At 42.3% G+C, this 26320-nt stretch overlaps 1 protein-coding gene across 2 annotated transcripts in view; it reads right to left on the bottom strand.

Annotated features, from left to right (window-relative positions):
* Nucleotides 1-2099: 2099 nt before the first annotated feature.
* Nucleotides 2100-26320, bottom strand: part of nelfa (negative elongation factor complex member A) — a 37762-nt gene continuing 13541 nt past the window's right edge. For both annotated transcript variants that reach the window (XM_060937777.1, XM_060937857.1), the window contains exons 3-11: nt 15231-15392; nt 13927-14016; nt 13705-13829; nt 13453-13522; nt 13249-13337; nt 12968-13079; nt 10578-10873; nt 10363-10462; nt 2100-2898 (exon numbers count right to left, since the gene is read on the bottom strand). In XM_060937777.1, coding sequence (XP_060793760.1) covers nt 2714-2898; nt 10363-10462; nt 10578-10873; nt 12968-13079; nt 13249-13337; nt 13453-13522; nt 13705-13829; nt 13927-14016; nt 15231-15392 — 1229 coding nt within the window. In that variant the 3' untranslated portion in view covers nt 2100-2713. The remainder of the gene's footprint in view (nt 2899-10362; nt 10463-10577; nt 10874-12967; nt 13080-13248; nt 13338-13452; nt 13523-13704; nt 13830-13926; nt 14017-15230; nt 15393-26320) is intronic.

The following is a 26320-nucleotide window of genomic DNA, read 5'->3' as shown; positions in this document are numbered from 1 at the left end:
ATATTCCTCGTGTTTACTGATCACTGAATAAATCAGTTTGAGTTTTACAAAACTAAGGTCACTGGAGTTTCTGATAGAACTGAAACATTCAAGAACCACATCACCTTTCAAACAGAGGTAAATGGGGGGGGGGGGGGGGGGACAAACAAATGAGCAAAAGATGTTAAAAACCTCATTAATGGCATTACACAGTAACGTAATGATTTTACATTAGCTTGGGATCTGTTGCTCAGTTTGCTATTAGTTGAAAGGAAAAACACCACCTGTTACAAAGGTTTACGGTTATTTAGCACAAGATCCAAGAACGCTTAACCTTCATTATGAATACTTGCTGATCATGTTTAAAGATGTTTGATGGATTTTTTTTAAAATGAAAGTTGCTGCGATTCCGATCGAAAACAAGCGATTATATTTCCCCACGCCACCATGTTTGATGAAGCCCACGCGCTAGTCACCAATCCTCCCTCCAAATTATTTAACACAGCAGGTCCCCTAACCCAGTACACCGCTACAGCCAACCTCCAAGTTTGTTTAGTCTTTATTAAAAGTGCTAAGCTTAAATCATATTTATTTACAATTTGATAAAGTGAAAAGCGAAGCAAAAATTTACAAGAGTTTAAAGAAAGCTTTGTTCATTTAATTTTTTTTTTTTTACAAAAGAAGGTCGAAAGATAAAACTATGTACAGCTATTTCAATTATTTTATTAAGCTATTTACACATTTTACATAACTGCTGTGACTTCTAAATGCAAGAAAGTGAAATAATTAAACTTGAAACAAAAAAAAAAACCTTGATGATCAAGATTTGTTATGGCTGAACTACAAATATCCAAAGACCCCAAAGAATCTGATTTCCAGTCCACGTTTCAGGGATCAACAACTGATCCTTAACATGCACAACAGCAGACATCCTGGCTTCCAGTCCCTAAGCAAATCATAAACCCCTTCCGATATCAAGAGAAGTATTTTTTTTTTTCGATTATTGTGACCATAATCCAGAGTTGTGCTAAGAGACTTTAGATTTGTGCTAAATAACCGGATACCGTCACAAAGCAGAAATTATAGCTTTTCCAGTCTTAGCTGTTCATTTTATATTGTAGATTTATTGTTTGACTTTCTAGCATTAAGAGCTGCATCATGTCAATGCTGTTAAAATTATTAGCCTACTGTTTATCATCTAAGGTGTAAAATCAGAAACTGAGGGGAAAAATAAAAGAAAGAAAGTGCAATAATTCTCACTTAAGTGTATAAGGTTAGAGGAAGAAAGGGGTTGTAGGACAGTGGTATTAAATAAATATTGTCTTGCATTGAGTCAAAGATGAAGACGAGTTCAAGATCATGCGAGCTGAATGGAATATATCCGATATACCATGAAAAAAGCCATTATTATTATTATTATTCCTACACACTTTTCCAGTTTTTCAATGTCCGTTGATATGTTTTTCTCTTGTAAATACGTGTGAAGAATATCTAATGAAGTTTTGGTAGCCTTGCGGGTGTTCAATGCGTCTTTCTGTTTCCTGGCGAACACAGAAATCTCTCATTAGATATTCGCATCAGCTCTGACATGTGACGTCATGTCTCGACAACCATGCAAGATCATAAACCGTATTCAACACTCATTCTCCACTGGGTAGAGTGATGTAGGATAAGTGATATGCTAACAATATTGCATGCTATCAAACCAAAAGAATGGAACCTGCTGGAAGGGAATAGAACACATGGTTTTATTCCATTGCAAAAGTGTCCTTTATGTATAATAATTATGCATTTTTGAGACTTTGCTGAAGGTTGTACGTGTGTGTGCGCACATAAGGTTTCCAGGTGATGAGTCCTGGCAGTTAGGAGGGTTGAAAATTTTAAATAGATAGCTTAAAACAAATTAGTTACCATTTCTATTAATTAAATTGAGGCAGATGAGAGATCTAGATCAGAGATTAATGTTTGGTCCACAGGAATTTCATGTTAAGGGAGACTTTTCTTGTTGGAGGGGTGTCTATATTGAATAGTTTTGGGTCAGGGTTTGTTGGTGGACTCACTGCAATCACAGTCCACCTTGCATCAGCAGAAGGCAACTAAAAATCAGTGAACACTCAGACTTGTCCAAACACGGATCGATTTATTTTGTTCCTTCTTCTGGATGACTTGTAGGGTGGGGGGTGGGAATCCTCCAGAACTTCCCAAAAAAACCTAACCAGCAAACAACCTACATTTTATTTATTATTTTTTGCAAATGTAATTATTTTCTTACATTCTCACACTGAAACAAACGGGCACGTTTTTGTCCTTTGGAACTTGTAACGGTGTGTAAGGCCAAACACACGGATGTCAATCAAAGAAGCTAAAAGTGTCCCAGAGCAACAACCCCACCTCTATTCCAAGCCATCTTCCAACAATCGGAACGTTTTACAAACCACAAAACAAAAAGAAAAACACAAAGTAGGTCCCTGACTTTTGGCAATACAGGAACACGGACATGATGTGAGCTTAGCAAAACAAGAAGTCCACCTCACCTCCTCTTAAAACACCTCTTTACCATTAAGACAGTTGCTTAGTCTGTCATTTTGGCCCAGATACTGTGTGTGTGTGTGTGTGTGTGTGAGACAGAGAGAGAGACAGCAAATGTATGATGTCTGCGTGCACTGCCTTCTTCAAAAGGCAATGTGATGGATGCGTGTGTGTAAATGCACACTGTGTGGGTTTTTCCAGTTCCTCAGGATGCACTGGTGATAGGTTTGTATTTTTTGAGGCGGGTCCACTGGCCTGTGGAGTAGTTCATCTCAAACACCGTGTCCACCAGCATGGTGGTGCTGCCCGTACCGTCCGCTTTCGGGAGAACCTCTGTGTGCTCGCTCAGCTTGATCTGGATGATGTCACCCTGCTCCGGACACGGGTTCTCTGTAAGAATGAGAATGAGACAAGTTTGCACAAGCAGCTCACAGGGCAGACGCCACTCCTTGACGCGTAAACTTGCATCGTTATGTAAAATGGATCTGTACAAGACCGACTGACTGATTTTCTATCGCTGTTAGCAGGGTGAGATCGTCTCGGAGGAGATGATCGTTTAGTATTTTTTGAAAGGAGGCTCCAGGAGTCTAAAGCATCCAAGTCTTTACAAGTTTCTTGGTAACACAAGCTACACGTTTTCACCTCATTAGGGAATTGACCATATTCCAAAACATTTATAGTGGATTTATTCTCAAAGTAACTTTAAAGGAACAGTCCACCGTACTTCCATAATGAAATATGCTCTTATCTGAATTGAGACGAGCTGCTCCGTACCTGTCCGAGCTTTGCGCGACCTCCCAGTCAGTCAGACGCGCTGTCACTCCTGTTAGCAATGTAGCTAGGCTCAGTATGGCCAATGGTATTTTTTGGGGCTGTAGTTAGATGTGACCAAACTCTTCCACGTTTTTCCTGTTTACATAGGTTTATATGACCAGTGATATGAAACAAGTTCAGTTACACAAATTGAAACGTGGCGATTTTCTATGCTATGGAAAGTCCGCACTATAATGACAGGCGTACTAACACCTTCTGCGCGCTTCGGCAGCGCATTAATATCTGAGCTCCGTATCAATGCGCTGCCGAAGCGCGCAGAAGGTGTTAGTACGCCTGTCATTATAGTGCAGACTTTCCATAGCATAGAAAATCGCCACGTTTCAATTTGTGTAACTGAACTTGTTTCATGTCACTGGTCATATAAACCTATGTAAACAGGAAAAACGCGGAAGAGTTTGGTCGCATCTAACTACAGCCCCAAAAAATACCATTGGCCATGCTGAGCCTAGCTACATTGCTAACAGGAGTGACAGCGCGTCTGACTGACTGGGAGGTCGCGCAAAGCTCAGAGAGGTACGGAGCAGCTCGTCTCAACTCAGATAAGAGCATATTTCATTATAGAAATACGGTGGACTGTTCCTTTAAGTAAAAGCAGTCACAGACCTCAAAAATCAAACTTTCATTTTCAGAGACCAAAAACTATGATCACTATATAAACAAGCTATAAAAATTCTTGATAAAAAAAAAAAAACCACTTCAGCACCACCATTGCAATATTCTAGAGAAACATCATTTATTAAGTTTTGAAAATTTTAGACCTTTTTCAAACTTGTGTCTAGTGTATAAGATCCTACATGGTCTGGCCCCAGCTTGTCTGTTGGAGTTTGTCTGTTATCGTCCTGCTAGTTCCATACGATCCTCCAGAATAGCCTCTGTCCATGACTGTAACATACCTTTCTATTGCACAACTTTTGGACAATCTTCTTTTTCTTTTAAAGCCACTACACAGTGGAATGCACCATCAGGGGATTTAAAGAGCTGTCTCTCCATCAGGAGCTTCAAATCACAACTGAAATGTTTCCTAAAAAACAGTCAAAACTGTAATCACTGATTCATGGTGCTGACAGGATGTGTTTATGTTGGATGCGGGTGTTTGCGTGCGTGTGTGTGAGCCTGTGTGCGAGTTTGGACACTCATGTGAGTGATTTGTTTACTGTATGAGTGGAGTTTGCTATTTGGGTGAGGTAGGGGGTCTGGATATTTATTTTGGATGTTTTTATGTCCTGCCTGCGACTGCAGATGTAAATTAGCCTGAGGCTAACTCTGGCACGATGCATGAAATGGCAACATTTGTGTTTTAATTGTACATGGTCCCTTATAAAGTAAACTGAAACAGTGTTCAAGAAAAAATGAATTTTCTTTAAAATGCCAGATGGGCTTCCTGCGGTGGCGATGTATGCGATGAAGTAATGTAGTGGACGCTTGGAGCAGCTCAGCTGTTTATATTCTCGGTTTACATCGTAGTTTTACAAAAAGTATTTTACTGAATTTATCAGTTTTTAAATAAATATGCCTTGTTGTGCAGCATATAAATGCCACAATGATCTCATCTCATCTCATTATCTCTGGCCGCTTTATCCTGTTCTACAGGGTCGCAGGCAAGCTGGAGCCTATCCCAGCTGACTACGGGCGAAAGGCGGGGTACACCCTGGACAAGTCGCCAGGTCATCACAGGGCTGACACATAGACACAGACAACCATTCACACTCACATTCACACCTACGGTCAATTTAGAGTCACCAGTTAACCTAACCTGCATGTCTTTGGACTGTGGGGGAAACCGGAGCACCCGGAGGAAACCCATGCGGACACGGGGAGAACATGCAAACTCCACACAGAAAGGCCCTTGCCGGCCACGGGGCTCGAACCCGGACCTTCTTGCTGTGAGGCGACAGCGCTAACCACTACACCACCGTGCCGCCCTCCCAGTTATCCATCCATCCATTATCTGTAGCCGCTTATCCTGTCCTACAGGGTCGCAGGCAAGCTGGAGCCTATCCCAGCTGACTACGGGCGAAAGGCGGGGTACACCCTGGACAAGTCGCCAGGTCATCACAGGGCTGACACATAGACACAGACAACCATTCACACTCACATTCACACCTACGGTCAATTTAGAGTCACCAGTTAACCTAACCTGCATGTCTTTGGACTGTGGGGGAAACCGGAGCACCCGGAGGAAACCCACGCGGACACGGGGAGAACATGCAAACTCCGCACAGAAAGGCCCTCACCGGTCACGGGGCTCGAACCTGGACCTTCTTGCTGTGAGGCAACAGCGCTAACCACTACACCACCATGCCGCCCTGCCACAATGATGCTAAAGGGAAAGCACAAGCTGGAACTAGACTGCATTTCTGCAGAGAAAATACAAAAAAGTGTGTTTGCTCAGCTATAGCAGAGGGTCACTGACAAACTGGATCAGACACGAGACCTCGCGCTGCAAAAAAAAAAATTTCACATGATCTACAGAAAGTGTGTGGCTGCACGCTCTAAAATCTCTGCTTTAAATGGCTCAGTACACAGCTGAGCATGAAAAGCTTCGTTTTAAACCATGCCACACACTCCCTCTGTTAATCTACTCAGCACCATGGTGTTAAAATAAATACATACATTTTAGGCTGTGAAGTGTCATGTCATGCTGCAAGTGGAGCCATTAAAGCGCAGCCACACACACTTTTTGTAGACCATGAAGGAGGGGGGATTTTGCAACACGAGGTCTCATATCTGATCCCCACACTGGACTTCTCCCTGGACGTTGTTTGGTTGTGTTTGTGCGTTGTTGACTAACCAAGTAACCCATTTACACTGTATAATGGCTGCATGTACTCAAGCCAATAATTAACATCATTATTAAATGAGCCAAACACCACTGCTACATGAATATTATATGGCCACATTTATAATTATGTCAGGGCACAATATTACACAATCATAGTGTTCAGTGGAATGATTTCTCGATAATCCACAGATTATGACGGAGAAAATGTGTGGTTATATTTGAGTTTTGATTTTAAATATGACTGTCATATCTTTAGTTAGCTGCATCATTTAAAAAAAAAAAAAAAAGGTAACTTCACTACTGTATGAAAGCATACTGTCAGCATCATTTAAAGGGCTATATCGCCACCTAGTGGCTGTTTCTCACATGCAGCATTCCGGATCCTGTGTACTGAGCCTGAAATGTAGGAAAGCATCCTATCGGTTAATTATGCTGATTGTTCTCTATGAACAATACAAATCGAACATCAAACTAATAAACAATCAATACCTGCAACATTAAATTATTCATTCGGTAGGAAATTGAAATTTTCTGGAGTTCTGCTGCTGCTCTTTCTGACCAGAGAGTGAGGTTAACTGATGCATCGCCAGTCCCTCATTTTAACCGAAGATCTATTTATTAAACACACCTATTTTTACCTTTCAGAGCATTAATGTAGCTGTGTTTCAGTTATAGGAGGCCTTTCACATTACGTCATCATAACTGCGGATTTGTTTACGCGGCCATGTTGGCTGGTGAGCTTTGGGTTTGCCAGCGACCAGCACAAATGTACATGAGTGAGTCTAAGCCCAATTCAGTAAACATCTACAAGTTACATCTAAAAGAACAATGCCAGAGACCTGTAATGCTTTTGGATGTAATAACAGACATGGAGATAAGCCTGGTTTAATTTTTCACTGCTTCCCGGCGAACCCAGAAAGATGAGAAAAATGGCAAGCTGCAGTTAAACAAGATGACTGACGATTTAAAAAAAAAAAAAGAGAAAAAAAAAAACCCATTCCCATACGTGTGGAGAACATTTTATCTCAGGTTAGAGTGAAAGCTCTGTGCAGCGTTAAAATGTAAATCCGGATGTGGGCTTTGGACACGATATATTTTATTAGACCTAATGCTGGGCGAGACAAGCAGCATGTTTGTTACGTACTGATAATGTAGATGAGGCTAAACACCATCAAATATGCTAGATCTAGGCCATGGCTTGTTTATTACTATGAGAAGTCTACATTTGAGCTTACCTTTGTCATAAAGGTATTTTTCTTTATTGGGAATTTCCCCACAACATTCCGGCACGAAACCTGCCTCAAAATATCAGTAGGCATCTGTACTTTTATAAGCCTGGAGCATCTCCAGTGTCCTAAATACTAAACAGTTCAGGATGTTGTAGTGTCCCAAATCCGGTAGCTGGTTTGCCAAACGCTTTTCAAGTGAAATACATACTAGTGCATCTCAAAAAGTTAGAATACCATGAAAAAGTTCCTTTTTTTCATAATTTAATTCAAAAAGGTAAACTTTCATATATTCTATATTCATTACATGTAAAGTGAAATATTTAAAGCCTTTTTTGTTTTAATTTTGATGATTATGGCTTATAGCTCATGAAAATCAGAAATCCAGTATCTCAAATTATTAGAATATTCCCTAAGATCAATAAAAAAAAAAGGATTTACAATACAGAAATGTCCAACTTCTGAAAAGTATATTCATTTATACACTCAATACTTGGTTGGGGCTCCTTTACCATGAATTACTGTATCAATGCGGTGTGGCATGGAGGTGATCAGTCTGTGGCACTGCTGAGGTGTTATTGAAGCCCAGCTTGCTTTGATAGTGGCCTTTAGCATATCTGTATTTTTGGGTCGGGTGTTTCTCATCTTCCTCTTGACAATACCCCGTAGATTCTCTATGGGGTTCAGGTCAGGCAAGTTGGCTGGCCAATCAAACACCGTAATATCATGGTCAGCTAACCATTTGGTAGTAGTTTTGGCACTGTGGATAGGTGCCAAGTCCTGCTGGAAAAGGAAATCAGCATCTCCAAAAAGCTCGTCAGCAGATGGAAGCATGAAGTGCTCTAAAATCTCCTGGCAGATGGCTGTGTTGACTTTGGACTTGATAAAATACAGTGGACCAACACCAGCAGATGACATGGCACCCCAAATCACAGACTGTGGAAACTTCACACTGGGTTTCAAACACCTTGGATTCTGTGCCTCTCCACTCTTCCTCCAGACTCTAGAACCGTGATTTCCAAATTAAATGCAAAATGTACTTTCATCTGAAAAGTGGACCACTGAGTCCATTTCTTTCTCTCCTTAGCCCAGATAAGATACTTCTGACATTGTCTCTGGCTCAGGAGTAGCTTGATATTAGGAATGCGAAAGTTGTATCCCCTTTCTTGAAGATGTCTGTTCGTGATGGGTCTTGATACACTGACACCAGCCTCAGTCCACTCCTTGTGAAGCTCTCCCAAGTTCTTGAATTAACTTTTCTTGACAATCCTCTCAAGACTGCGGCCATCCCTGTTGCTTGTGCACCTTTTCAGCAATGACCTTTTGTGGCCTGCCCTCCTTGTGGAGGGCATCAGTGATCATCTTCTGGACAACAGTCAAGTCACCAGTCTTCCCCATGATTGTGGTTGTGTGTACTGAACTAGACCGAGAGATACGCTGTGTTCATACTGTTTTACTCAAACTCGAAATGAAATATTCTAATATTTTGAGATGGGTTTTTATGTTTTTGTACTGTATGCCATACTGATTAAAATTAAAATAGAAAAATGCTTGAAACATTTTAGTTTGTGTAATGAGTCTATAATATATAACTTTCACTTTCTTAAATAACTGATGGAAAATATTGAACTTTTTCCACAGTATTCTATTTTTTTGAGATGCACCAGTACACTTGTGGGTAAATTAAGAAGCAGCAGCCTTTAATTTTGTCACACATGCACTCAAGCACAGTGAAATTCCTCCTCAGCATTTAACTCCTCTGAAGCAGTGAACATGCACACAAGTCGGCAAACAGCAGTGTGCAGAATAAATAAATATTTGTGGGTAAATTATATGGATCTATGATGCCTGCATGTTTCAGCTTTTGGATGGACTATGATCTGCTGGTATAATCTACATTTTTAATAGTTTCAGAGAGATTGTACTGACTGCAGTCGCCTTGATTTTCATTATTAATTATCACAGCTGTTTCTTTGTTTGCCCAGTAATACAGCAGACACTGCATGAGGAACAAAAATCCGATGTCTGAAAAGCCCCTAACGCAGCTGAATATCCATATATCAGGCTTGTAGTACTCAAGTCCGACTCGCACCCTAATTTTAAGGACTCGTGACTCGACTTGGACTTGAGCACGGATGACTCAGACTCATGCATTAACTGCGTTCGGACTCGTAAATTGAAGACGAGGACTCGGATTTTTTTCCTTTACATTTTGTAACATGCCATAATAATTTGGCACAAGATATTTATATCTACATTAATTTTTGCACTAATTTTGTGCAAGAGTGTCACACCTACGCGCCTTGGCGTGTGCATCAGATAGACTCTCGGATGCACTCTGGACAGCGTGCGCACCAAGCGGACACTCTCGTGCGCGCCGTAAATGACTCGCATCTGCACAGGATTAAGGCGCAATCAGCGCACCTATATAAAAACTGCGAAAACGCACTTTGCGAAGTATTGACTTGCATTGCTGACACATTGCTGAGCCTTATTTCCTTGTTGGGTTTCCTGATCCCCGATTTCCTGTTCCTCGCCTTTGATTCTGCCGAGTCTACGATAGCCTGTCTGTGCCTCGCTCGACCTATCGCCTGTTTCACCGTTTTATGATTTTGCCTGCTGTTCTGGATTATCCGTCTTCATTTGTTTTAATAAAACACACCTTCTGCACTTACATCCGTCTCCCAACCATCTCTGACAGAACACTTCACACTCCCTGACAAAGAGAAGCACATTCACCTGTTCATATGTCATGTTCAGGAACAAATTAATGTTAACGGCGCTAAAACAGCCACTGTCAAATGGTGCGGTTGGAACGTTGTTCTCGGACTCGAAATTTTTTTAATGACTCGGACTTGAGCACTGGGGACTCGAGACTGAACTCAGACTCGAGGTTTAGTGACTCGACTACAACACTGCCATACATGCATATTAGCGTGAGCCCGATTACAACCGAGAGTGTAAAAAGTGATAAAGAAATAAATATGCAGTGCACGTTCCTGGTCACAGTACCTCTTGATCCTGCCATGAAGCCCAGGATGAGAGCTTTCTCAGGTCGGGTGACTTTGTTTGCAGTCTTAAACATTTCCTGCGCTGCGTACATCTGTTCTCTCTGTAGTGATAAAAAAATTAAAATAAAAACAAAATGAAGACAAAGGAAGAAGAGAAGCGAAAGCTCTGAGAAAGACCTGAGTGTGTAAGAGATCAGGACAGGATGCAGTCCTCACCGTGAGTGACAGATTCTTTTTGGGCTGTGGTTGCTGGGGGGCAGGCGTGGGCGTGGCCTGAGCTGCGGCGGTGGATGGGGCTGTGGCCGTGTCCGGTTGTGTTGCGGTGGCGGCGGCGGGCGGCGCGTTGTTGTGGGGTGTGCTAGTGGGCGTGGTGGGTGAGGTGGGGGCTGTGGGACTGGCCGTGCTGGCGTTGTACATGGGCGCTCTCTGCTTAAACTGACCCGGAAGCGTGGAGGCTGCGGCGCCGCTCGCCGTCGAGTCCTCTGGCTGCCGGTTCGTAGCACCCGTGTTGGCTGAAGGAAAGCGGGAACAGAAAATTGATAACGAGCGCTGAACTTTTATACTGAAGCAATTTAAATAAAAGTTACAAAAAAAAACCCAAACACTTGTATTATTTCTCATCCAATTCAGTTATTTTTAGGACATTAAATAATAAAAACATAATACAAATCTATTACTGTACATGCTAACACGCTAATACAGTGGGGCACAAAAGTATTTAGTCAGCCACCAATTGTGCAAGTTCTCCCACTTAAAAAGATGAGAGAGGCCTGTAATTTTCATCATAGGTACACCTCAACTATGAGAGACAGAATGGGGGGAAAGAATCCAGGAAATCACATTGTAGGATTTTTAATGAATTAATTGGTAAATTCCTCGGTAAAATAAGTATTTGGTCACCTACAAACAAGCAAGATTTCTGGCTCTCACAGACCTGTAACAACTTCTTTAAGAGGCTCCTCTGTCCTCCACTCGTTACCTGTATTAATGGCACCTGTTTGAACTCGTTATCAGTATAAAAGACACCTGTCCACAACCTCAAACAGTCACACTCCAAACTCCACTATGGCCAAGACCAAAGAGCTGTCAAAGGACACCAGAAACAAAACTGTAGACCTGCACCAGGCTGGGAAGACTGAATCTGCAATAGGTAAGCAGCTTGGTGTGAAGAAATCAACTGTGGGAGCAATTATTGGAAAATGGAAGACGTACAAGACCACTGATAATCTCCCTCGATCTGGGGCTCCACGCAAGATCTCACCCTGTGGGGTCAAAATGATCACAAGAACGGTGAGCAAAAATCCCAGAACCACATGGGGAGACCTAGTGAATGACCTGCAGAGAGCTGGGACCAAAGTAACAAAGGCTACCATCAGTAACACACTACGCCGCCAGGGACTCAAATCCTGCAGTGCCAGATGTGTCCCCCTGCTGAAGCCAGTACATGTCCAGGCCCGTCTGAAGTTTGCTAGAGAGCATTTGGATGATCCAGAAGAGGATTGGGAGAATGTCATATGGTCAGATGAAACCAAAATAGAACTTTTTGGTAAAAACTCAGCTTGTCGTGTTTGGAGGAGAAAGAATGCTGAGTTGCATCCAAAGAACACCATACCTACTGTGAAGCATGGGGGTGGAAACATCATGCTTTGGGGCTGTTTTTCTGCAAAGGAACCAGGACGACTGATCCGTGTAAAGGAAAGAATGAATGGGGCCATGTATCGTGAGATTTTGAGTGAAAACCTCCTTCCATCAGCAAGGGCGTTGAAGATGAAACGTGGCTGGGTCTTTCAGCATGACAATGACCCCAAACACACCACCCGGGCAACGAAGGAGTGGCTTTGTAAGAAGCATTTCAAGGTCCTGGAGTGGCCTAGCCAGTCTCCAGATCTCAACCCCATAGAAAATCTTTGGAGGGAGTTGAAAGTCCGTGTTGCCCAGCGACAGCCCCAAAACATCACTGCTCTAGAGGAGATCTGCATGGAGGAATGGGCCAAAATACCAGCAACAGTGTGTGAAAACCTTGTGAAGACTTACAGAAAACGTTTGACCTCTGTCATTGCCAACAAAGGGTATATAACAAAGTATTGAGATGAACTTTTGTTATTGACCAAATACTTATTTATTTTCCACCATAATTTGCAAATAAATTCTTTAAAAATCAGACAATGTGATTTTCTGGATTTTTTTTCCTCATTCTGTCTCTCATAGTTGAAGTGTACCTATGATGAAAATTACAGGCCTCTCATCTTTTTAAGTGGGAGAACTTACACGATTGGTGACTGACTAAATACTTTTTTGCCCCACTGTATATAGGTTTTTTATTTTAAAACGTGGCAGTCTTAATACAGTTTGCTAGACAAACGGAATAGTGTGCATCATGAAAATGTCCGAGTAACAAAATATACTGTAATTAAAAAAAAAAAAAAAGTCAAATTCATTCATTTTAAAAAAGACATCTAAAATCCTGCGTCCACTGCAGTTGTCCTCACTGGACCCAATAGATCATTTATTAAAAAGCTGGATGTGTTCTGTAGTCTGTATCCGAATGATGTCAGCTATACTAGTTATCCAGAAAGGCAGAAAGAAGTGAAGGTGTCGTGTCTCACCCTGCTGCGTCTCTGAGCTGGGAATGTAAGAGGAGGAGGGCACCATGCTGGGCGTGGCTGGGAGGTAGCTGGTCGATGGTAGCGCGCTCTCGTTGTTCAGTGCCCCCAGTTTCTGATTGACAACCAGTGGGTTTAATTATTCATAGTAAAATCACAGCACAAGTCTATATTACAGCAAATACAGGGGGCAGAACGAGAGAGTCGAGTCTGGAAAGTAAGCTGATGCGTGTACTGCAGACCCTGAATCAGCCTCGACGTTTACAAACACGTTTATTATATACCTGTGCAGACACCAGGCCAGCAGCGTAGTCGGGGGTCGCGTTCTCCACCACTGCCTCTTCTTTGGCCGCCTTCTCTCCTGCTTCATTATCTGAGAGAGCAAGAGCAAGTGGTGATCAAAAACAAACAAGTTAAAAAAAAATAAAAATAATAATAATAAATACAAATCCAGGAGCTGTTCACAGTAAAGTGCTTTAAGTTCCCACCCAGTGTCTTTCTCCTCCTCTTCGCTTCTCTGCCTGCTCCGACCATGTCCAACTCCGAGATGTCTAATAACTGAAAGAAGGAAGTTGAAGACAGCAGCTTACAACACCACCACAACAAGCAGAGGAATTTCTTATCTTCTACTTCTCTCGATGCTCAGTAAACCTCCAACTGCATGTCAAACACAAAATGTGTCGAGACCCAAATGAGCAAACAGTTGCTGGAGCAGTACTAGGCGCGTGGTGCGGCGTTACCTTGACCCCTCTCTCTTTGCGCAGCGGCGTGCGAGCTGGTGTGATGGGCGTCCTGTTACTGGAAGGGAACATGCTGGGTGCAGTGGGGCTGCGGAACGGAGCTTTGGGGATCCCCTTCAGTGGTGCTGGTGTGGAAGTCGAAGAGCAGAATCGTTAGTTTACAGTGTGAACAAATGAGAGAGTAAAGCAGCAGAAAAGGCGACACTGCGTTATCTAACTCACTCGTAGTGTCGATCTTCTTGACGAGACCTCGTCCTTTAGCGTGGAAAGGCACTCCTGCAGTTTTCTTCAGCTGCTGTGCAGTTTCTGTGGCTGCATATATAAAGAACACACAACAACACTCACACATACAGATACTAAATTTAAGGGGAACTGAAGTCATTTTTAAACTTGCTTCATTTCTTAATTAACATCTTATTTCAATTACGTTTTCGGTTTTAGTAACCTTATATTGTGACTCGTATTGGCAACTAATTGCAATTAAATATTATACTTATTGGCCTATTCAATTTTTAGCCATGTTGAATTTAGCTCGTTTGGTCCACGGCAGGCGTCACTTATCCGTGCAATCTTTACGAGACTTGTGCGAGACTTTGAAACGTGAAGTGTCAGCGCCGCCATCTTGAAAACTGTTTTCCAAACGAAGTATTGCACAAAAACGAGTTTAAATGACGATTACTGCCTGCTTTTTTCAAACTTTCCTGATTGCTATCAAAACAAACAAAACTTCCGGCTTGATTACGTCAGCATTCAAAAGAGGGCGCGCGTGTCTTTCGACAACGTTGGCGGATGTCGGTCACTTTGATTTCCGCTGTACATTTTACTTCCGTCCTACGATGTCTCGCACAGGTCTCAACGAATCTCGTTTACGGCCACTGCTTTGACATACGGACTGATATATTACAGAGCATATTTCAAACACTCAGAACTTGCTATAGCAGCGACAAAATAGCTATTTAATAAAATGAGAAATAGAATTTTGATAAAAAAAAATTTGCCTTCAGTTTTCCTTTAAGCCATTTTAGTATAAATACACAGGTGATTATAGATTATTGGTCAAGAAATTCAGACTTCGAGTGACTCGCCAAAATGGCGGCAATCACGGTCACCGTAAGCGAGGAAGAACTGCAGATTATGAAAGAAAACGCTGTTCCTAAAAGCACTAAAGATGCTACGAAGTTTGATCTGAAACTATTCAAAGGTAAGATGGAATCGTGATTTATTTTACCGATTTCAAAACAAAGTATTTGTGAGTCAGTGTAGATAAGTGACAAGTCTGCGCCGCGCCTTTATTCCATCTGCATGCCACTTTTGAAGTTAAAAATAAATACATCATATTAAAACATTTTTAAATGATCACCTGTGTATTTATACGAAAACTATTCTCTACCTCAGGCTCAGTGAATAATAACCTCGACTTCGTCTCTGTTATCATTCACCGATATTCACTTGACCTTTGGCGAACAAGTGTTAAATAACATATATTGGACTGAATGGAGCCAATACTTTGATGCACACACACTTACACTTCTGGAGGAGCTCAGCTCTCAGTGTGGCACTCTTGGGTTTTCTCTTGAGCTGGAAGTGTTTGATGGGAGGTGTGAGGGGCCCCACCAGCGTCGTCAGAGCGCTCTTGTTCAGATACTGACACTCGAGAGGCAACATGGCCGACGCCTCGCACTCACTCACTGAAAGGCGAGAACAAACACAGGCTTGATAAAGCATCACAAACGATACGTCTACAGTCTAGAAAAACGGCTCGGCTGAAGACGAAGTTTACACGACAGCTTCCGTCGCTCCAAAAGTAGTCGAGCAGTCGAGATATGCTTGCTTGCTCCTTTAGCACTCCTCTGGTTCTGCATGGAGTAATAAGCAAGAAAAACGTCAAACCTAATTCATCAAACACGCGCTCGCCTCAAGCTGCGTGGAGCTCAGACTGTTTGATGTGATTTCTAACCGTGCACTGTAGTCTATAAAAAACAGACAGAAATATATTGCAGAGCTATAAACAGTAGCAGCAGCCATCTTGAAAGTGAAATCTTTCTTCCTTGGCACACAATCTGGCGTCACTTCATGTGAACATGAGGAACAGACCACGACTGGAAGTAATAGCACTCTTCACCATATTGGAAGACCAACAAACTTGTGGTTAGGGGGAAATAATGGCAGCGCCAAGTGAACCCACGAGAATAAAGTGGAGTGGCAAACGACTTAAACACCACAGATTTGTTTGTTTTATTTCATGATTTATTGACCCGACAGTAGATTTGAAAGACACCGTGGCTAGTCTGTGCATGGTTTGTGGACATGGCCGATTATTTCAAAAACCCTGAAGCCTGCTGAAAGGAAGTGATACGTAGAGAAACTGACTCTGATTGATGGTTTCGTCCCTTACAGTGATGCTGGGGCTGAGTGGGAGCAAGATGTTGACCTGCTGCCAGCTGTGACCCATCCAGACATGGTAAATTATCTGGTATTCTCACCAAGTATCTACACCATGGACGGTCTAAAAGCCTACAAAAGCCTGGATGCTTATAATCGGTTTGTGCAGGGTCGGGTCCGTCATGATGAAGAATGAAAATCATGTGAAACACAAGGCAATTTTCTAATGATGGAGGTTTTATTCAGATTAAGATCAGTAAAAAGTAAAATGAATTTCCCATGGGAACTAGATTAAATTATTTTTATGCTGATCAGCGGCAGCAGGAGAACGCTCAACAAAAATAATCTCCGGTAAAAATAACCACGTCACGTTCATAATACAATTCAGTCAACGCCAGAGGCCCTGTGAAGTGTGTTGGTGTCTCTCTCTCTCTCGCTCTCTCTCTCTTACTGATCTTCCAATATGGTGGTGCAAACAAATCGTGTGACCTCTGTCGTCATATGGTAGCGGTGGAATGATACAGTACAGTTATGGCCCTTTTCCACTACCCTTTTTCAGCTCGCTTCAGCCCGACACGGCTCGCGTTTCGACTACCTTAGAGCAGCACGACTCAGCTCGCTTCAGCCCTGCTTAGCACCCAAAACTCGCACGGTTTTGGAGTGGGGCTGAAGCGAGCCAAACCGAGCCGAGTGGGGCTGGGGGCGTGAGGAGACACTCCCCTGTGCACTGATTGGTGAGGAGGTGTGTCCTCACATGCCCACACACGCCCCGCGAGCACGCTGGGATCTGTAAACACCGTAAACCCGGAAGAAGAATTACGAGAATTTCTGAAGCCTTATGCGCCTCGCCTCATCTATACACTCTTGCCAGTATCTGTTGGCGTTGTCGGTGACAACAAGCCACAGCACCAAGACCAGCAACACTACCGACTCCATGTCCTCCATGTTTATTGTTTACTCTCCGGGTCGTGAGACTACCGCTTAAAAGGTCACTGATGTCACTGTTTGCGCCGCCTAACGACATCACGTGACGTCCACCCACTTTCGCTAACTCCACCCAATGTGTCCACCCACTTCCAGCCAGCACGGTTCAGCGCGGTTGTAGTCGAAATGCAACTCCAACAGCCAACTCAGCTCGACTCAGCACGGCACGGCTCAGCCCGACTCAGCCGCGTTGGTAGTGGAAAAGCGGCATTAGAGGTGATTGAATATTAAAATACAGCTTAAGTAGGAATAAAACCCCACAGAGCGTGCTGTTTTAGGAAAATAATCAGCGCCAGTATGGTGTGATGTGGCCCGACACTAAGCAGAGTTACTCTTCTCATCCTAAGGTTGATTAGAAAGCAAAAATCACAACATCAAGAAAAAAAATAATTATTAAAAGAACTTGTACTTTTTATCCATTTATAGTTACTTTTTATATTGTGGAATCTCTGTGAAACAAATTAGTTCCTGTTATCACTTAGCACCTACCAGCCGTCGTTCCCTCAGCCACCTCTCGCGCTCGCTCTCTCTCTAACGATGTGAACATGTAGTTTGTGATTTTGTTAAGAAACCAAAACGGTGGTCTGTTGGGGATGTGGAAGCTCTGAGAGGGACAGGAAAAGGCTGAACAGGCTGGTGAAAAGGGCCAGCTCTGTCCTGGTTTGCCCTCTGGAATCCATTGAGGTGGTGTGTGAGAGAGGAAGATGTTAGTTAAGCTAATGTCAGTCACGGACCACACCTCTCACCCCCTACACGAGACTGCTGGCGCTCGGAGCAGCTCCTTCAGCAGCAGCATACCTGCCAAATTTTGGAAACCAAAAACCCTAATAGCCGGGGTCCAGGGGCCACAGGTCCCTGGTCGGGTCCAGGGTGATGCCCTGGTGGGGGGTTCGACCCCTGACGGAAAACGCTTTTAAGCAATTTAAACCTGAAAATTGGGATCTACTGCACTGTTTCACAGACGCCTTTTGAAACCTCCATTGGCTGTCTTGGTTCCCTTCCTTCTGCCACAAAAATTCAAAATGATCATACTTTCCAACGGAATGTGTATAGAAATGATCTTTCTGCACTGATGCAAAGTGTTTGGTTTTTTTTTTTAACCCATGTCATCAATATTACAGAAATAGCAAGTGATAGAAAAAAAAAATACAGTAACATGCAAACTTGGCATAACAGCAACATACTTTTCAATAAAAATACCTAACGCTTCAAGCAGTGTTGGGCACGTTACTTTCAAAAAGTAATTAGTTATAGTTACTAGTTACTTTTACCAAAAAGTAACGGAGTTAGTAACGGAGTTACTTTGTCATAAAAGTAACTAATTACCAGGGAAAGTAATTATTCCGTTACATTTTGTTCCCCCTCAAAAAAAAAATCAAATTCAATTAGTGTAATCATAATAAAAGTGAATGTTAAATGTGTTTAATGACTGAAATGGACACTTAACAGAACCAATTAGTAATGTTATCTACACTATATTAATATTTTTGTGGGACAATGTGAGATAAGACATCTATCAAATGTAATATATTTTTGTAGTTATTAAAATTATGTTACTAATTACTGGCCACTGACGAGGACAAACGCTTTGTTCCTCGACATAATGTGCATTGCACGTAAACACTCTTGCCTTTTATTTCAAGTAATGAAAAGTCCTGGCTGTATTTCCAGTGTGAAAGCGCAGTGCTGGGCTGACCGCTCGCCATCGCTGGGTCTTCCGATTGAAAGTGTGCGCAGTAGTGCAGTAGGCGTGGCCTACCTACATATGTTGTCCAAATCTACTCTGATTGGCTTACTGTGCCGTTGTCTCGCGTCTCCCCGCCCCACACTAAAGCAGAGTAAAGAAAGGCTGAACGAGCAGCGCGCCAGATGAGAACAGCTTTAATAAAGTAACGTATAGTATTTTATTGTAAGTAACGGGAACGGCGTTATAACGATGTAAAAAGTAATTAGTTAGATTACTCGTTACTAAAAAAAGTAACGCCGTTAGTAACGCCGTTATTCCCATCACTGGCTATAAGGACCTTGAATTGTTCAAACTCCAAAAGCAACTGAAATGCTTAAAACATCGAGCCTATTGTGTACTAGAGTGTACTATTTTCCAAAAATGAGTCACTTTTCAAAACATCAAATTCCTTCTGATTAATATAATCACCACCATGGCACATGATGTTTGCAGATGATATTGTGATATGTGGTGAAAGTAGAAAGGAGGTTGAGGTAAAACATTAACTTCATTAACATTAACAACAACTTTAAGGAAGTAGAAGATTAATTTTATCCTTCTTTAACCATTCTTTGGTAGAACGACTTGTGTGCTTAGGGTCGTTGCCTTGCTGCATGACCCACCTTCTCTTGAGATTCAGTTCATGGACAGATGTCCTGACGTTTTCCTTTAGAATTCGCTGGTATAACTCAGAATTCATTGTTCCATCAATGATGGCAAGCCGTCCTGGCCCAGATGCAGCAAAACAGGCCCAAACCATGATACTACCACCACCATGTTTCACAGATGGGATAAGGTTCTTATGCTGGAATGCAGTGTTTTCCTTTCTCCAAACATAATGCTTCTCATTTAAACCAAAAAGTTCTATTTTGGTCTCATCTGTCCACAAAACATTTTTCCAATAGCCTTCTGGCTTGTTCACGTGATCTTTAGCAAACTGCAGACGAGCAGCAATGTTCTTTTTGGAGAGCAGTGGCTTTCTCCTTGCAACCCTGCCATGCACACCATTGTTGTTCAGTGTTCTCCTGATGGTGGACTCGTGAACATTAGCCAATGTGAGGGAGGCCTTCAGTTGCTTAGCGGCACGGTGGCGTAGTGGTTAGCACGGTCGCCTCACAGCAAGAAGGTTCCAGGTTCGAACCCAGCAGCCAGCGAGGGCCTTTCTGTGTGGAGTTTGCATGTTCTCCCTGTGTCTGCGTGGGTTTCCTCCGGGTGCTCCGGTTTCCCCCACAGTCCAAAGACATGCGGTTAGGTTGACGTGGGGCGGCCTTGGGCTGAGGTGCCTGACCCCGACTGCTCCCCAGGCGCTCTGGTGTGGCTGCCCACTGTTCTGGGTGTGTGTGTTCATTGCCTCAGATGGGTTAAATGCAGAGGATGAATTTCACTGTGCTTGACGTGTGCATGTGACAACTAAAGGTTTCTTTGTTTCTTAGAAGTTCCCCTGGGGTCCTCTGTGACCTCGCCGACTGTTACACGCCTTGCTTTTGGAGTGATCTTTGTTGGTCGGCCACTCCTGGGGAGGGGAACAATGGTCTTGAATTTCTTCCATTTGTACACAATCTGACTGACTGTGGATTGGTGGAGTCCAAACTCTTTAGAGATGGTTTTGTAACCTTTTCCAGCCTGATGAGAATCAACAACGCTTTTTCTGAGGTCCTCAGAAATCTCCTTTGTTCGTGCCATGATACACTTCCACAAACATGTGTTGTGAAGATCAGACTTTGATAGATCCCTGTCCTTTAAATAAAACAGGGTGCCCACTCACACCTGATTGTCATCCCATTGATTAAAAACACCTGACTCTAATTTCACCTTCAAATTAACTGCTAATCCTAGAGGTTCACATACTTTTGCCACTCACAGATATGTAATATTGGATCATTTTCCTCAATAAATAAATGACCAAGTATAATATTTGTGTCTCATTTGTTTAACTGGGTTCTCTTTATCTACTTTTAGGACTGGGGTGAAAATCTGATGTTTTAGGTCATATTTATACAGAAATATAGAAAATTCTAAAGGGTTCACAAACTTTCAAACACTACTGTATTTTTAAAAAAACACAAAAAAAACAAAAAGCCCACTGAACACACACTTACTTTGCGAAGTATTGAGTTGCATTGCTGACACATTACTGAGCTTTATTTCCTTGTTTGGTTTCCTGAGCCCTGATTTCCTGTTTCTAGTCTTTGATTCTGCCGAGTCCATGAGAGTCTGTGCCTGCCATTCTGGACTATTTACCCTCTCCACTTGTATTAATAAACACACCTTCTGCACGTACATCCATCTCCCAACCATCTCTGACAGAATACTTCACACTCCCTGATAGAGAAGCACATTCACCTGGTCATATGTCGTGTTCAGGAACAAACTCACGTTAATGGCGCTGAAACAGCCACCGTCACATGGTGCAGTCGGAGTGCTGGGCTCGGACTCAGATCAATAGTGGACTTGTCTCAGACTTGATTCGAAATTTTCTTTAATGACTTGGACTTGAACACTGGGGACTCGAGGTTTAGTGACAACTGCAAGACTGTTTTTTTGGTTACTTTTCACACACATTCCATCCTCATTACTTACGTTATGCTGTGTACCAACATTCACTACCTCAGTGCAATATTCTTTCGATTTCAGTTGCCAGTATTTTATTAGTACAATATTCTACTTCAGTTGAAGTACTATTCTTGTGTGTGTACATGGCCCATGTTTTTACTTTTTTTTTTTTTTAAATACACCTACATTTTCCTATAGGCTTCTTGTACTTTTATTGCACTCTACTTTTAACCCCCTGGCATATAATGTGAGGAATATGGCTATTGCTTTGTCCGTCTGCCTGTAAACATTTTAGTTTCTGGAGCAGAACTCAAAAACTATTAGGAAATTTTTCATGAAACCTCACAGTTATGTTCAGTGACTAGACGAGTTGTGCTTTTTGACATTTTGGGATTTCTATGATTATTTTTTTCCATATTCCCATGGCAACCAATTCAACTTAGGAAAATTTGGAGTGGGGTTTCAAGTGTGTGTGGGGGGGTGGGGGTGGGGGGGGGATACATCATCTCCTGATGACTTTTTTTTTAATTTAAACTGTTTATTCCTGACTCTTTTTCTATTTGTGAGCTGCTGTAACATGCAAATTTCCCCACCGATGGATGAATAAAGTTCATCTTATCTTAAAAGTGCAAGTTCTTCTGTCCTGAAGACTCCCCAATCATGGAAAATTTACAGGAACAGTTTTATTTCTCACTGTGACAAAGTACTGACACCGGAGACACCTTACAAAAACGTGAAATAAAACCTGCACACAGAGAACATTGCTCCATCAACAACTACACACATTATGTAAGAGGAGAAATGAGGGTATTAATATAAACCTATCAGAGATGCGGTTATTTAAAAAAAAAAAAACCCAATCAATACCTTCTGACCAATCAGATTTGAGGATTCTATAGGGCTGTTGTGTAACATTCTTTTACAGTAGTGCTTGAAAGTTTGTGAACCCTTTAGAACTGTCTATATTTCTGTATAAATATGACCTAAAACATCAGATTTTCACCCAAGTCCTAAAAGTAGATAAAGAGAACCCAGTTAAACAAATGACACACAAATATTATACTTGGTCATTTATTGAGGAAAATGATCCAATATTACATATCCATGAGTGGCAAAAGTATGTGAACCTCTAGGATTAGCAGTTAATTTGAAGGTGAAATTAGAGTCAGGTGTTTTCAATCAATGGGATGACAATCAGGTGTGAGTGGGCACCCTGTTTTATTTAAAGAACAGGGATCTATCAAAGTCTGATCTTCACAACACGTTTGTGGAAGTGTATCATGGCACCAACAAATGAGGACCTCAGAAAAAGCATTGTTGATGCTCATCAGGCTGGAAAAGGTTACAAAACCATCTCTAAAGAGAGTTTGGACTCCACCAATCCACAGTCAGACAGATTGTGTACAAATGGAGGAAATTCAAGACCATTGTTACCCTCTGCAGGAGTGGTCGACCAACAAAGATCACTCCAAGAGTAAGGCATGTAATAGTCGGCGAGGTCACAAAGGACCCCAGGGTAACTTCTAAGCAACTGAAGGCCTCTCTCACATTGGCTAATGTTCATGAGTCCACCATCAGGAGAACACTGAACAACAATGGTGTGCATGGCAGGGTTGCAAGAAGAAAGCCACTGCTCCAAAAAGAACATTGCTGCTCGTCTGCAGTTTGCTAAAGATCACGTGGACAAGCCAGAAGGCTATTGGAAAATGTTTTGTGGACGGATGAGACCAAAATAGAACTTGCTGGTTTAAATGAGAAGCGTTATGTTTGGAGAAAGGAAAACACTGCATTCCAGCATAAGAACCTTATCCCATCTGTGAAACATGGTGGTGGTAGTATCATGGTTTGCTGCATCTGGGCCAGGACGGCTTGCCATCATTGATGGAACGATGAATTCTGAATTATACCAGCAAATTCTAAAGGAAAACGTCAGGACATTTGTCGAACTGAATCTCAAGAGAAGGTGGGTCATGCAGCAAGACAACGACCCTAAGCATACAAGTCGTTCTACCAAAGAATGGCTAAAGTTCGTGTTTTGGAATGGCCAAGTCAAAGTCCTGAACTTAATCCAATCGAAATGTTGTGGAAGGACCTGAAGCGAGCAGTTCATGTGAGGAAACCCACCAACATCCCAGAGTTGAAGCTGTTCTGTACGGAGGAACGGGCTAAAATTCCTCCAAGCCGGTGTGCAGGACTGATCAACAGTTACCGGAAACGTTTAGTTGCAGTTATTTCTGCACAAGGGGGTCACACCAGATACTGAAAGCGAAGGGTCACATACTTTTGCCACTCACATAGTAAGCAAGTAAAATTTATTTATATAGCACATTTACAACCAAAGTGCTTAACAAATCAGTGTATGAAATAAATTAAAATTGACAATCTCAAAATAAAACAAGACACGTTGAATTTTAGCTGAAAGCTGCACAGAGAACAACCAAGGACAATAACAGCAACACTGACAGAAAATACAATACAAGAGAAGAGAGACCTCCGACCAGAAGTCACATACAGAATCAGAGGCAGTCAAATGCAAGGCAGAAAAGAGGTGTTTTAAGTAAAGATTTAAAACTAGTTAGAGATGTTGCAGACTTCAGTTCGCTTGGTAGACTGTTCCATAGCTTTGGAGCAAACACACTGAAAGCACGGTCCCCTTTCTGTGTCAAACGGGATCGTGGAGTATTAAGAAGTGCCTGTGAAGCAGATCTTAAGGATCGTATTTGGGTGTATGGACATAGCATGTCCACAACATACAGTGGCGCTAGACCATTTAAGGCTTTAAAAACAGTCAGTGCCATTTTATACAATACTCTTAACAGGGAGCCAGTCCAGAGCCTCCAGGATGGGAGTAATATGTTCCCTTTTTCTTGTACCAGTGAGCAGTCTGGCAGCTGCATTCTGAGCCAGCTGTAAATGGGAAAGGGAAGATTCACTGACTCCAGTATCTTGTTGGTAAAAAACACAGCTGAATACTGCTGCACTCGTGTACAAAATGGATAAATTTCAACCGACGGACTACACGGCTCATTTTTCTAATGAACAGATAACTAGATATACGTCTAAAATAAACGACCTACAGATTAGTGACCCTTATCGATTACCGGATGTAGTTTTCACGACCGTGTCAGTGGATATTGAACTGCCAGAGGTGGAATACCCAGACGTGAAAAATTACCTCAACTTTCCCTCGCTGCTCAGTGGTGAAGCACTGCGTGCTTATAAATCTCTGGACAGTTATCTTTACAGAAATTCAGGATGTCAGCGACTCAGATGTGGCATCTTGTAAACAAGAAAATAATCCTCATTGGACGGGTAAGTCACTTAAGTATTGAGTACTAGTACTGATACTAGATATATCAGTATTATCTAGTATAGCACTGACCAGCCGATTATAGAATAGAATAAGGTAATTCCAGCTGTAATTCCAAATCGTCCGTCTTGTTTACCATGGATCTGGCGTTGGAGAGGTAGAGGCTTGGCAGTGGAGATTTGAGTGGCTGTTTTCTGAGCTTAGTCAACAGGCCGGCTCTGCCTGCAGCTTCGCTTTTGCTTCCTCTCCCGACGCCGCCTCCTTCGCCTGCCAGACCCGGTAACAATCCACGGAGACCCCGCTGGTCTCGCTATCTCGTCCGGAATGTTGTGCATGCGATGGAAATCGCTACAAACCGTCATTTTCTGCTGGAAACCAATGTCCAGTAAGTCCATACGGTTGTAGTGGATATTGAAGTCCGGTACAGACGAACAACACGCAAAAATGCACACAAAAAACATAAAAACCGTGCACAGGTAGGGAGAGCTTGTAGCCGCAGCCGTTGTAGTAGAATTGTATATAGTAGGGTTTTCCAGAAGAAAAGGTAGAAGTAGAACCAGAAGTAGAAGGCGGAAACATGGCGTTTGACTGACAAGATGGCATCTGTTACAATCTGGATCGGCTGTGACGTCACATGCAAGATCTCTATACAGTGCATTACAATAATCAAGTCTTGTAGTAATGCAAACATGTATAACTTTCTCAAAATCTGATTTAATTAAAAATTATTTTAATTTGGCAACTGCTCGGAGTTGGAAAAAGCTATCCTTTACTACAGCATTTATCTGTCTGTCAAACTTTAGTTCGGCGTCAAACAAAACCAAGATTTTTAACCTGTGTTTTAGTAAAAGGAGTTAAAGGACCCAGGTTTCCCCTCAGACGTTCAGTTTGCTTAGGGGGGCCAAAAAGAATAACCTCAGTTTTGCCCTCATTTAACTGTAAAAAACTGTGTGCCATCCAATTCTTTATCTCTAGGATGCAGTCATTGAGCCCAGTTATAGAGCACTGGCTACTAAGAGATAGAGGTATGTATAATTGCAGATCATCAGCATAGCAATGAAATGAGATATTATGTTTCTGAATAATCTGACCAAGGGGAAGCATATACAGGGAAAACCGTAGCGGTCCCAATATTGACCCTTGAGGCACTCCTGATGACATGATGGCAGGCGCTGAGGAGTAGGCCCCAATATTGATTCTGAAAGTCCTGTGCTCAATGTATGACACAAACCAATTTAAAGCCATGCCCCTAATTCCAACCCAATGCTCCAGACGATCAATGAGTAAGTTGTGATCTACAGTATCAAAAGCTGCACTCAGGTCCAACAGAACTCAAATGGAACAGTTCCCAGAGTCAGCATTTAGTAACAAATCATTTGTCACCTTCAGAAGAGCAGTCTCAGTGCTATGAAAAGCCCTAAAACCTGATTGGAAAGTCTCATAGATCTTGTTATTATGTAAAAAAGGTGAGAGTTGGATGGAGACGACTTTTTCTAACACCTTTCCTAGAAATGGTCGTTTAGAAATGGGACGGTATTTACTCAGTATCTTTGCACCCAGATTTTGTTTCTTTAAGAGAGGTTGGACTATAGCCTGTTTAAAGTAGTCAGGAACTGTACCAGTGGTTAGACTGGAGTTTATTATAGCTAGGACATCATTGC

This window comes from Neoarius graeffei, chromosome 1 (assembly GCF_027579695.1).
Source record: "Neoarius graeffei isolate fNeoGra1 chromosome 1, fNeoGra1.pri, whole genome shotgun sequence".
Lineage (NCBI taxonomy): Eukaryota > Metazoa > Chordata > Actinopteri > Siluriformes > Ariidae > Neoarius > Neoarius graeffei.
Note: the sequence above shows the minus strand (reverse complement) of the source record. Positions and strands in the feature narration are given on the sequence as shown.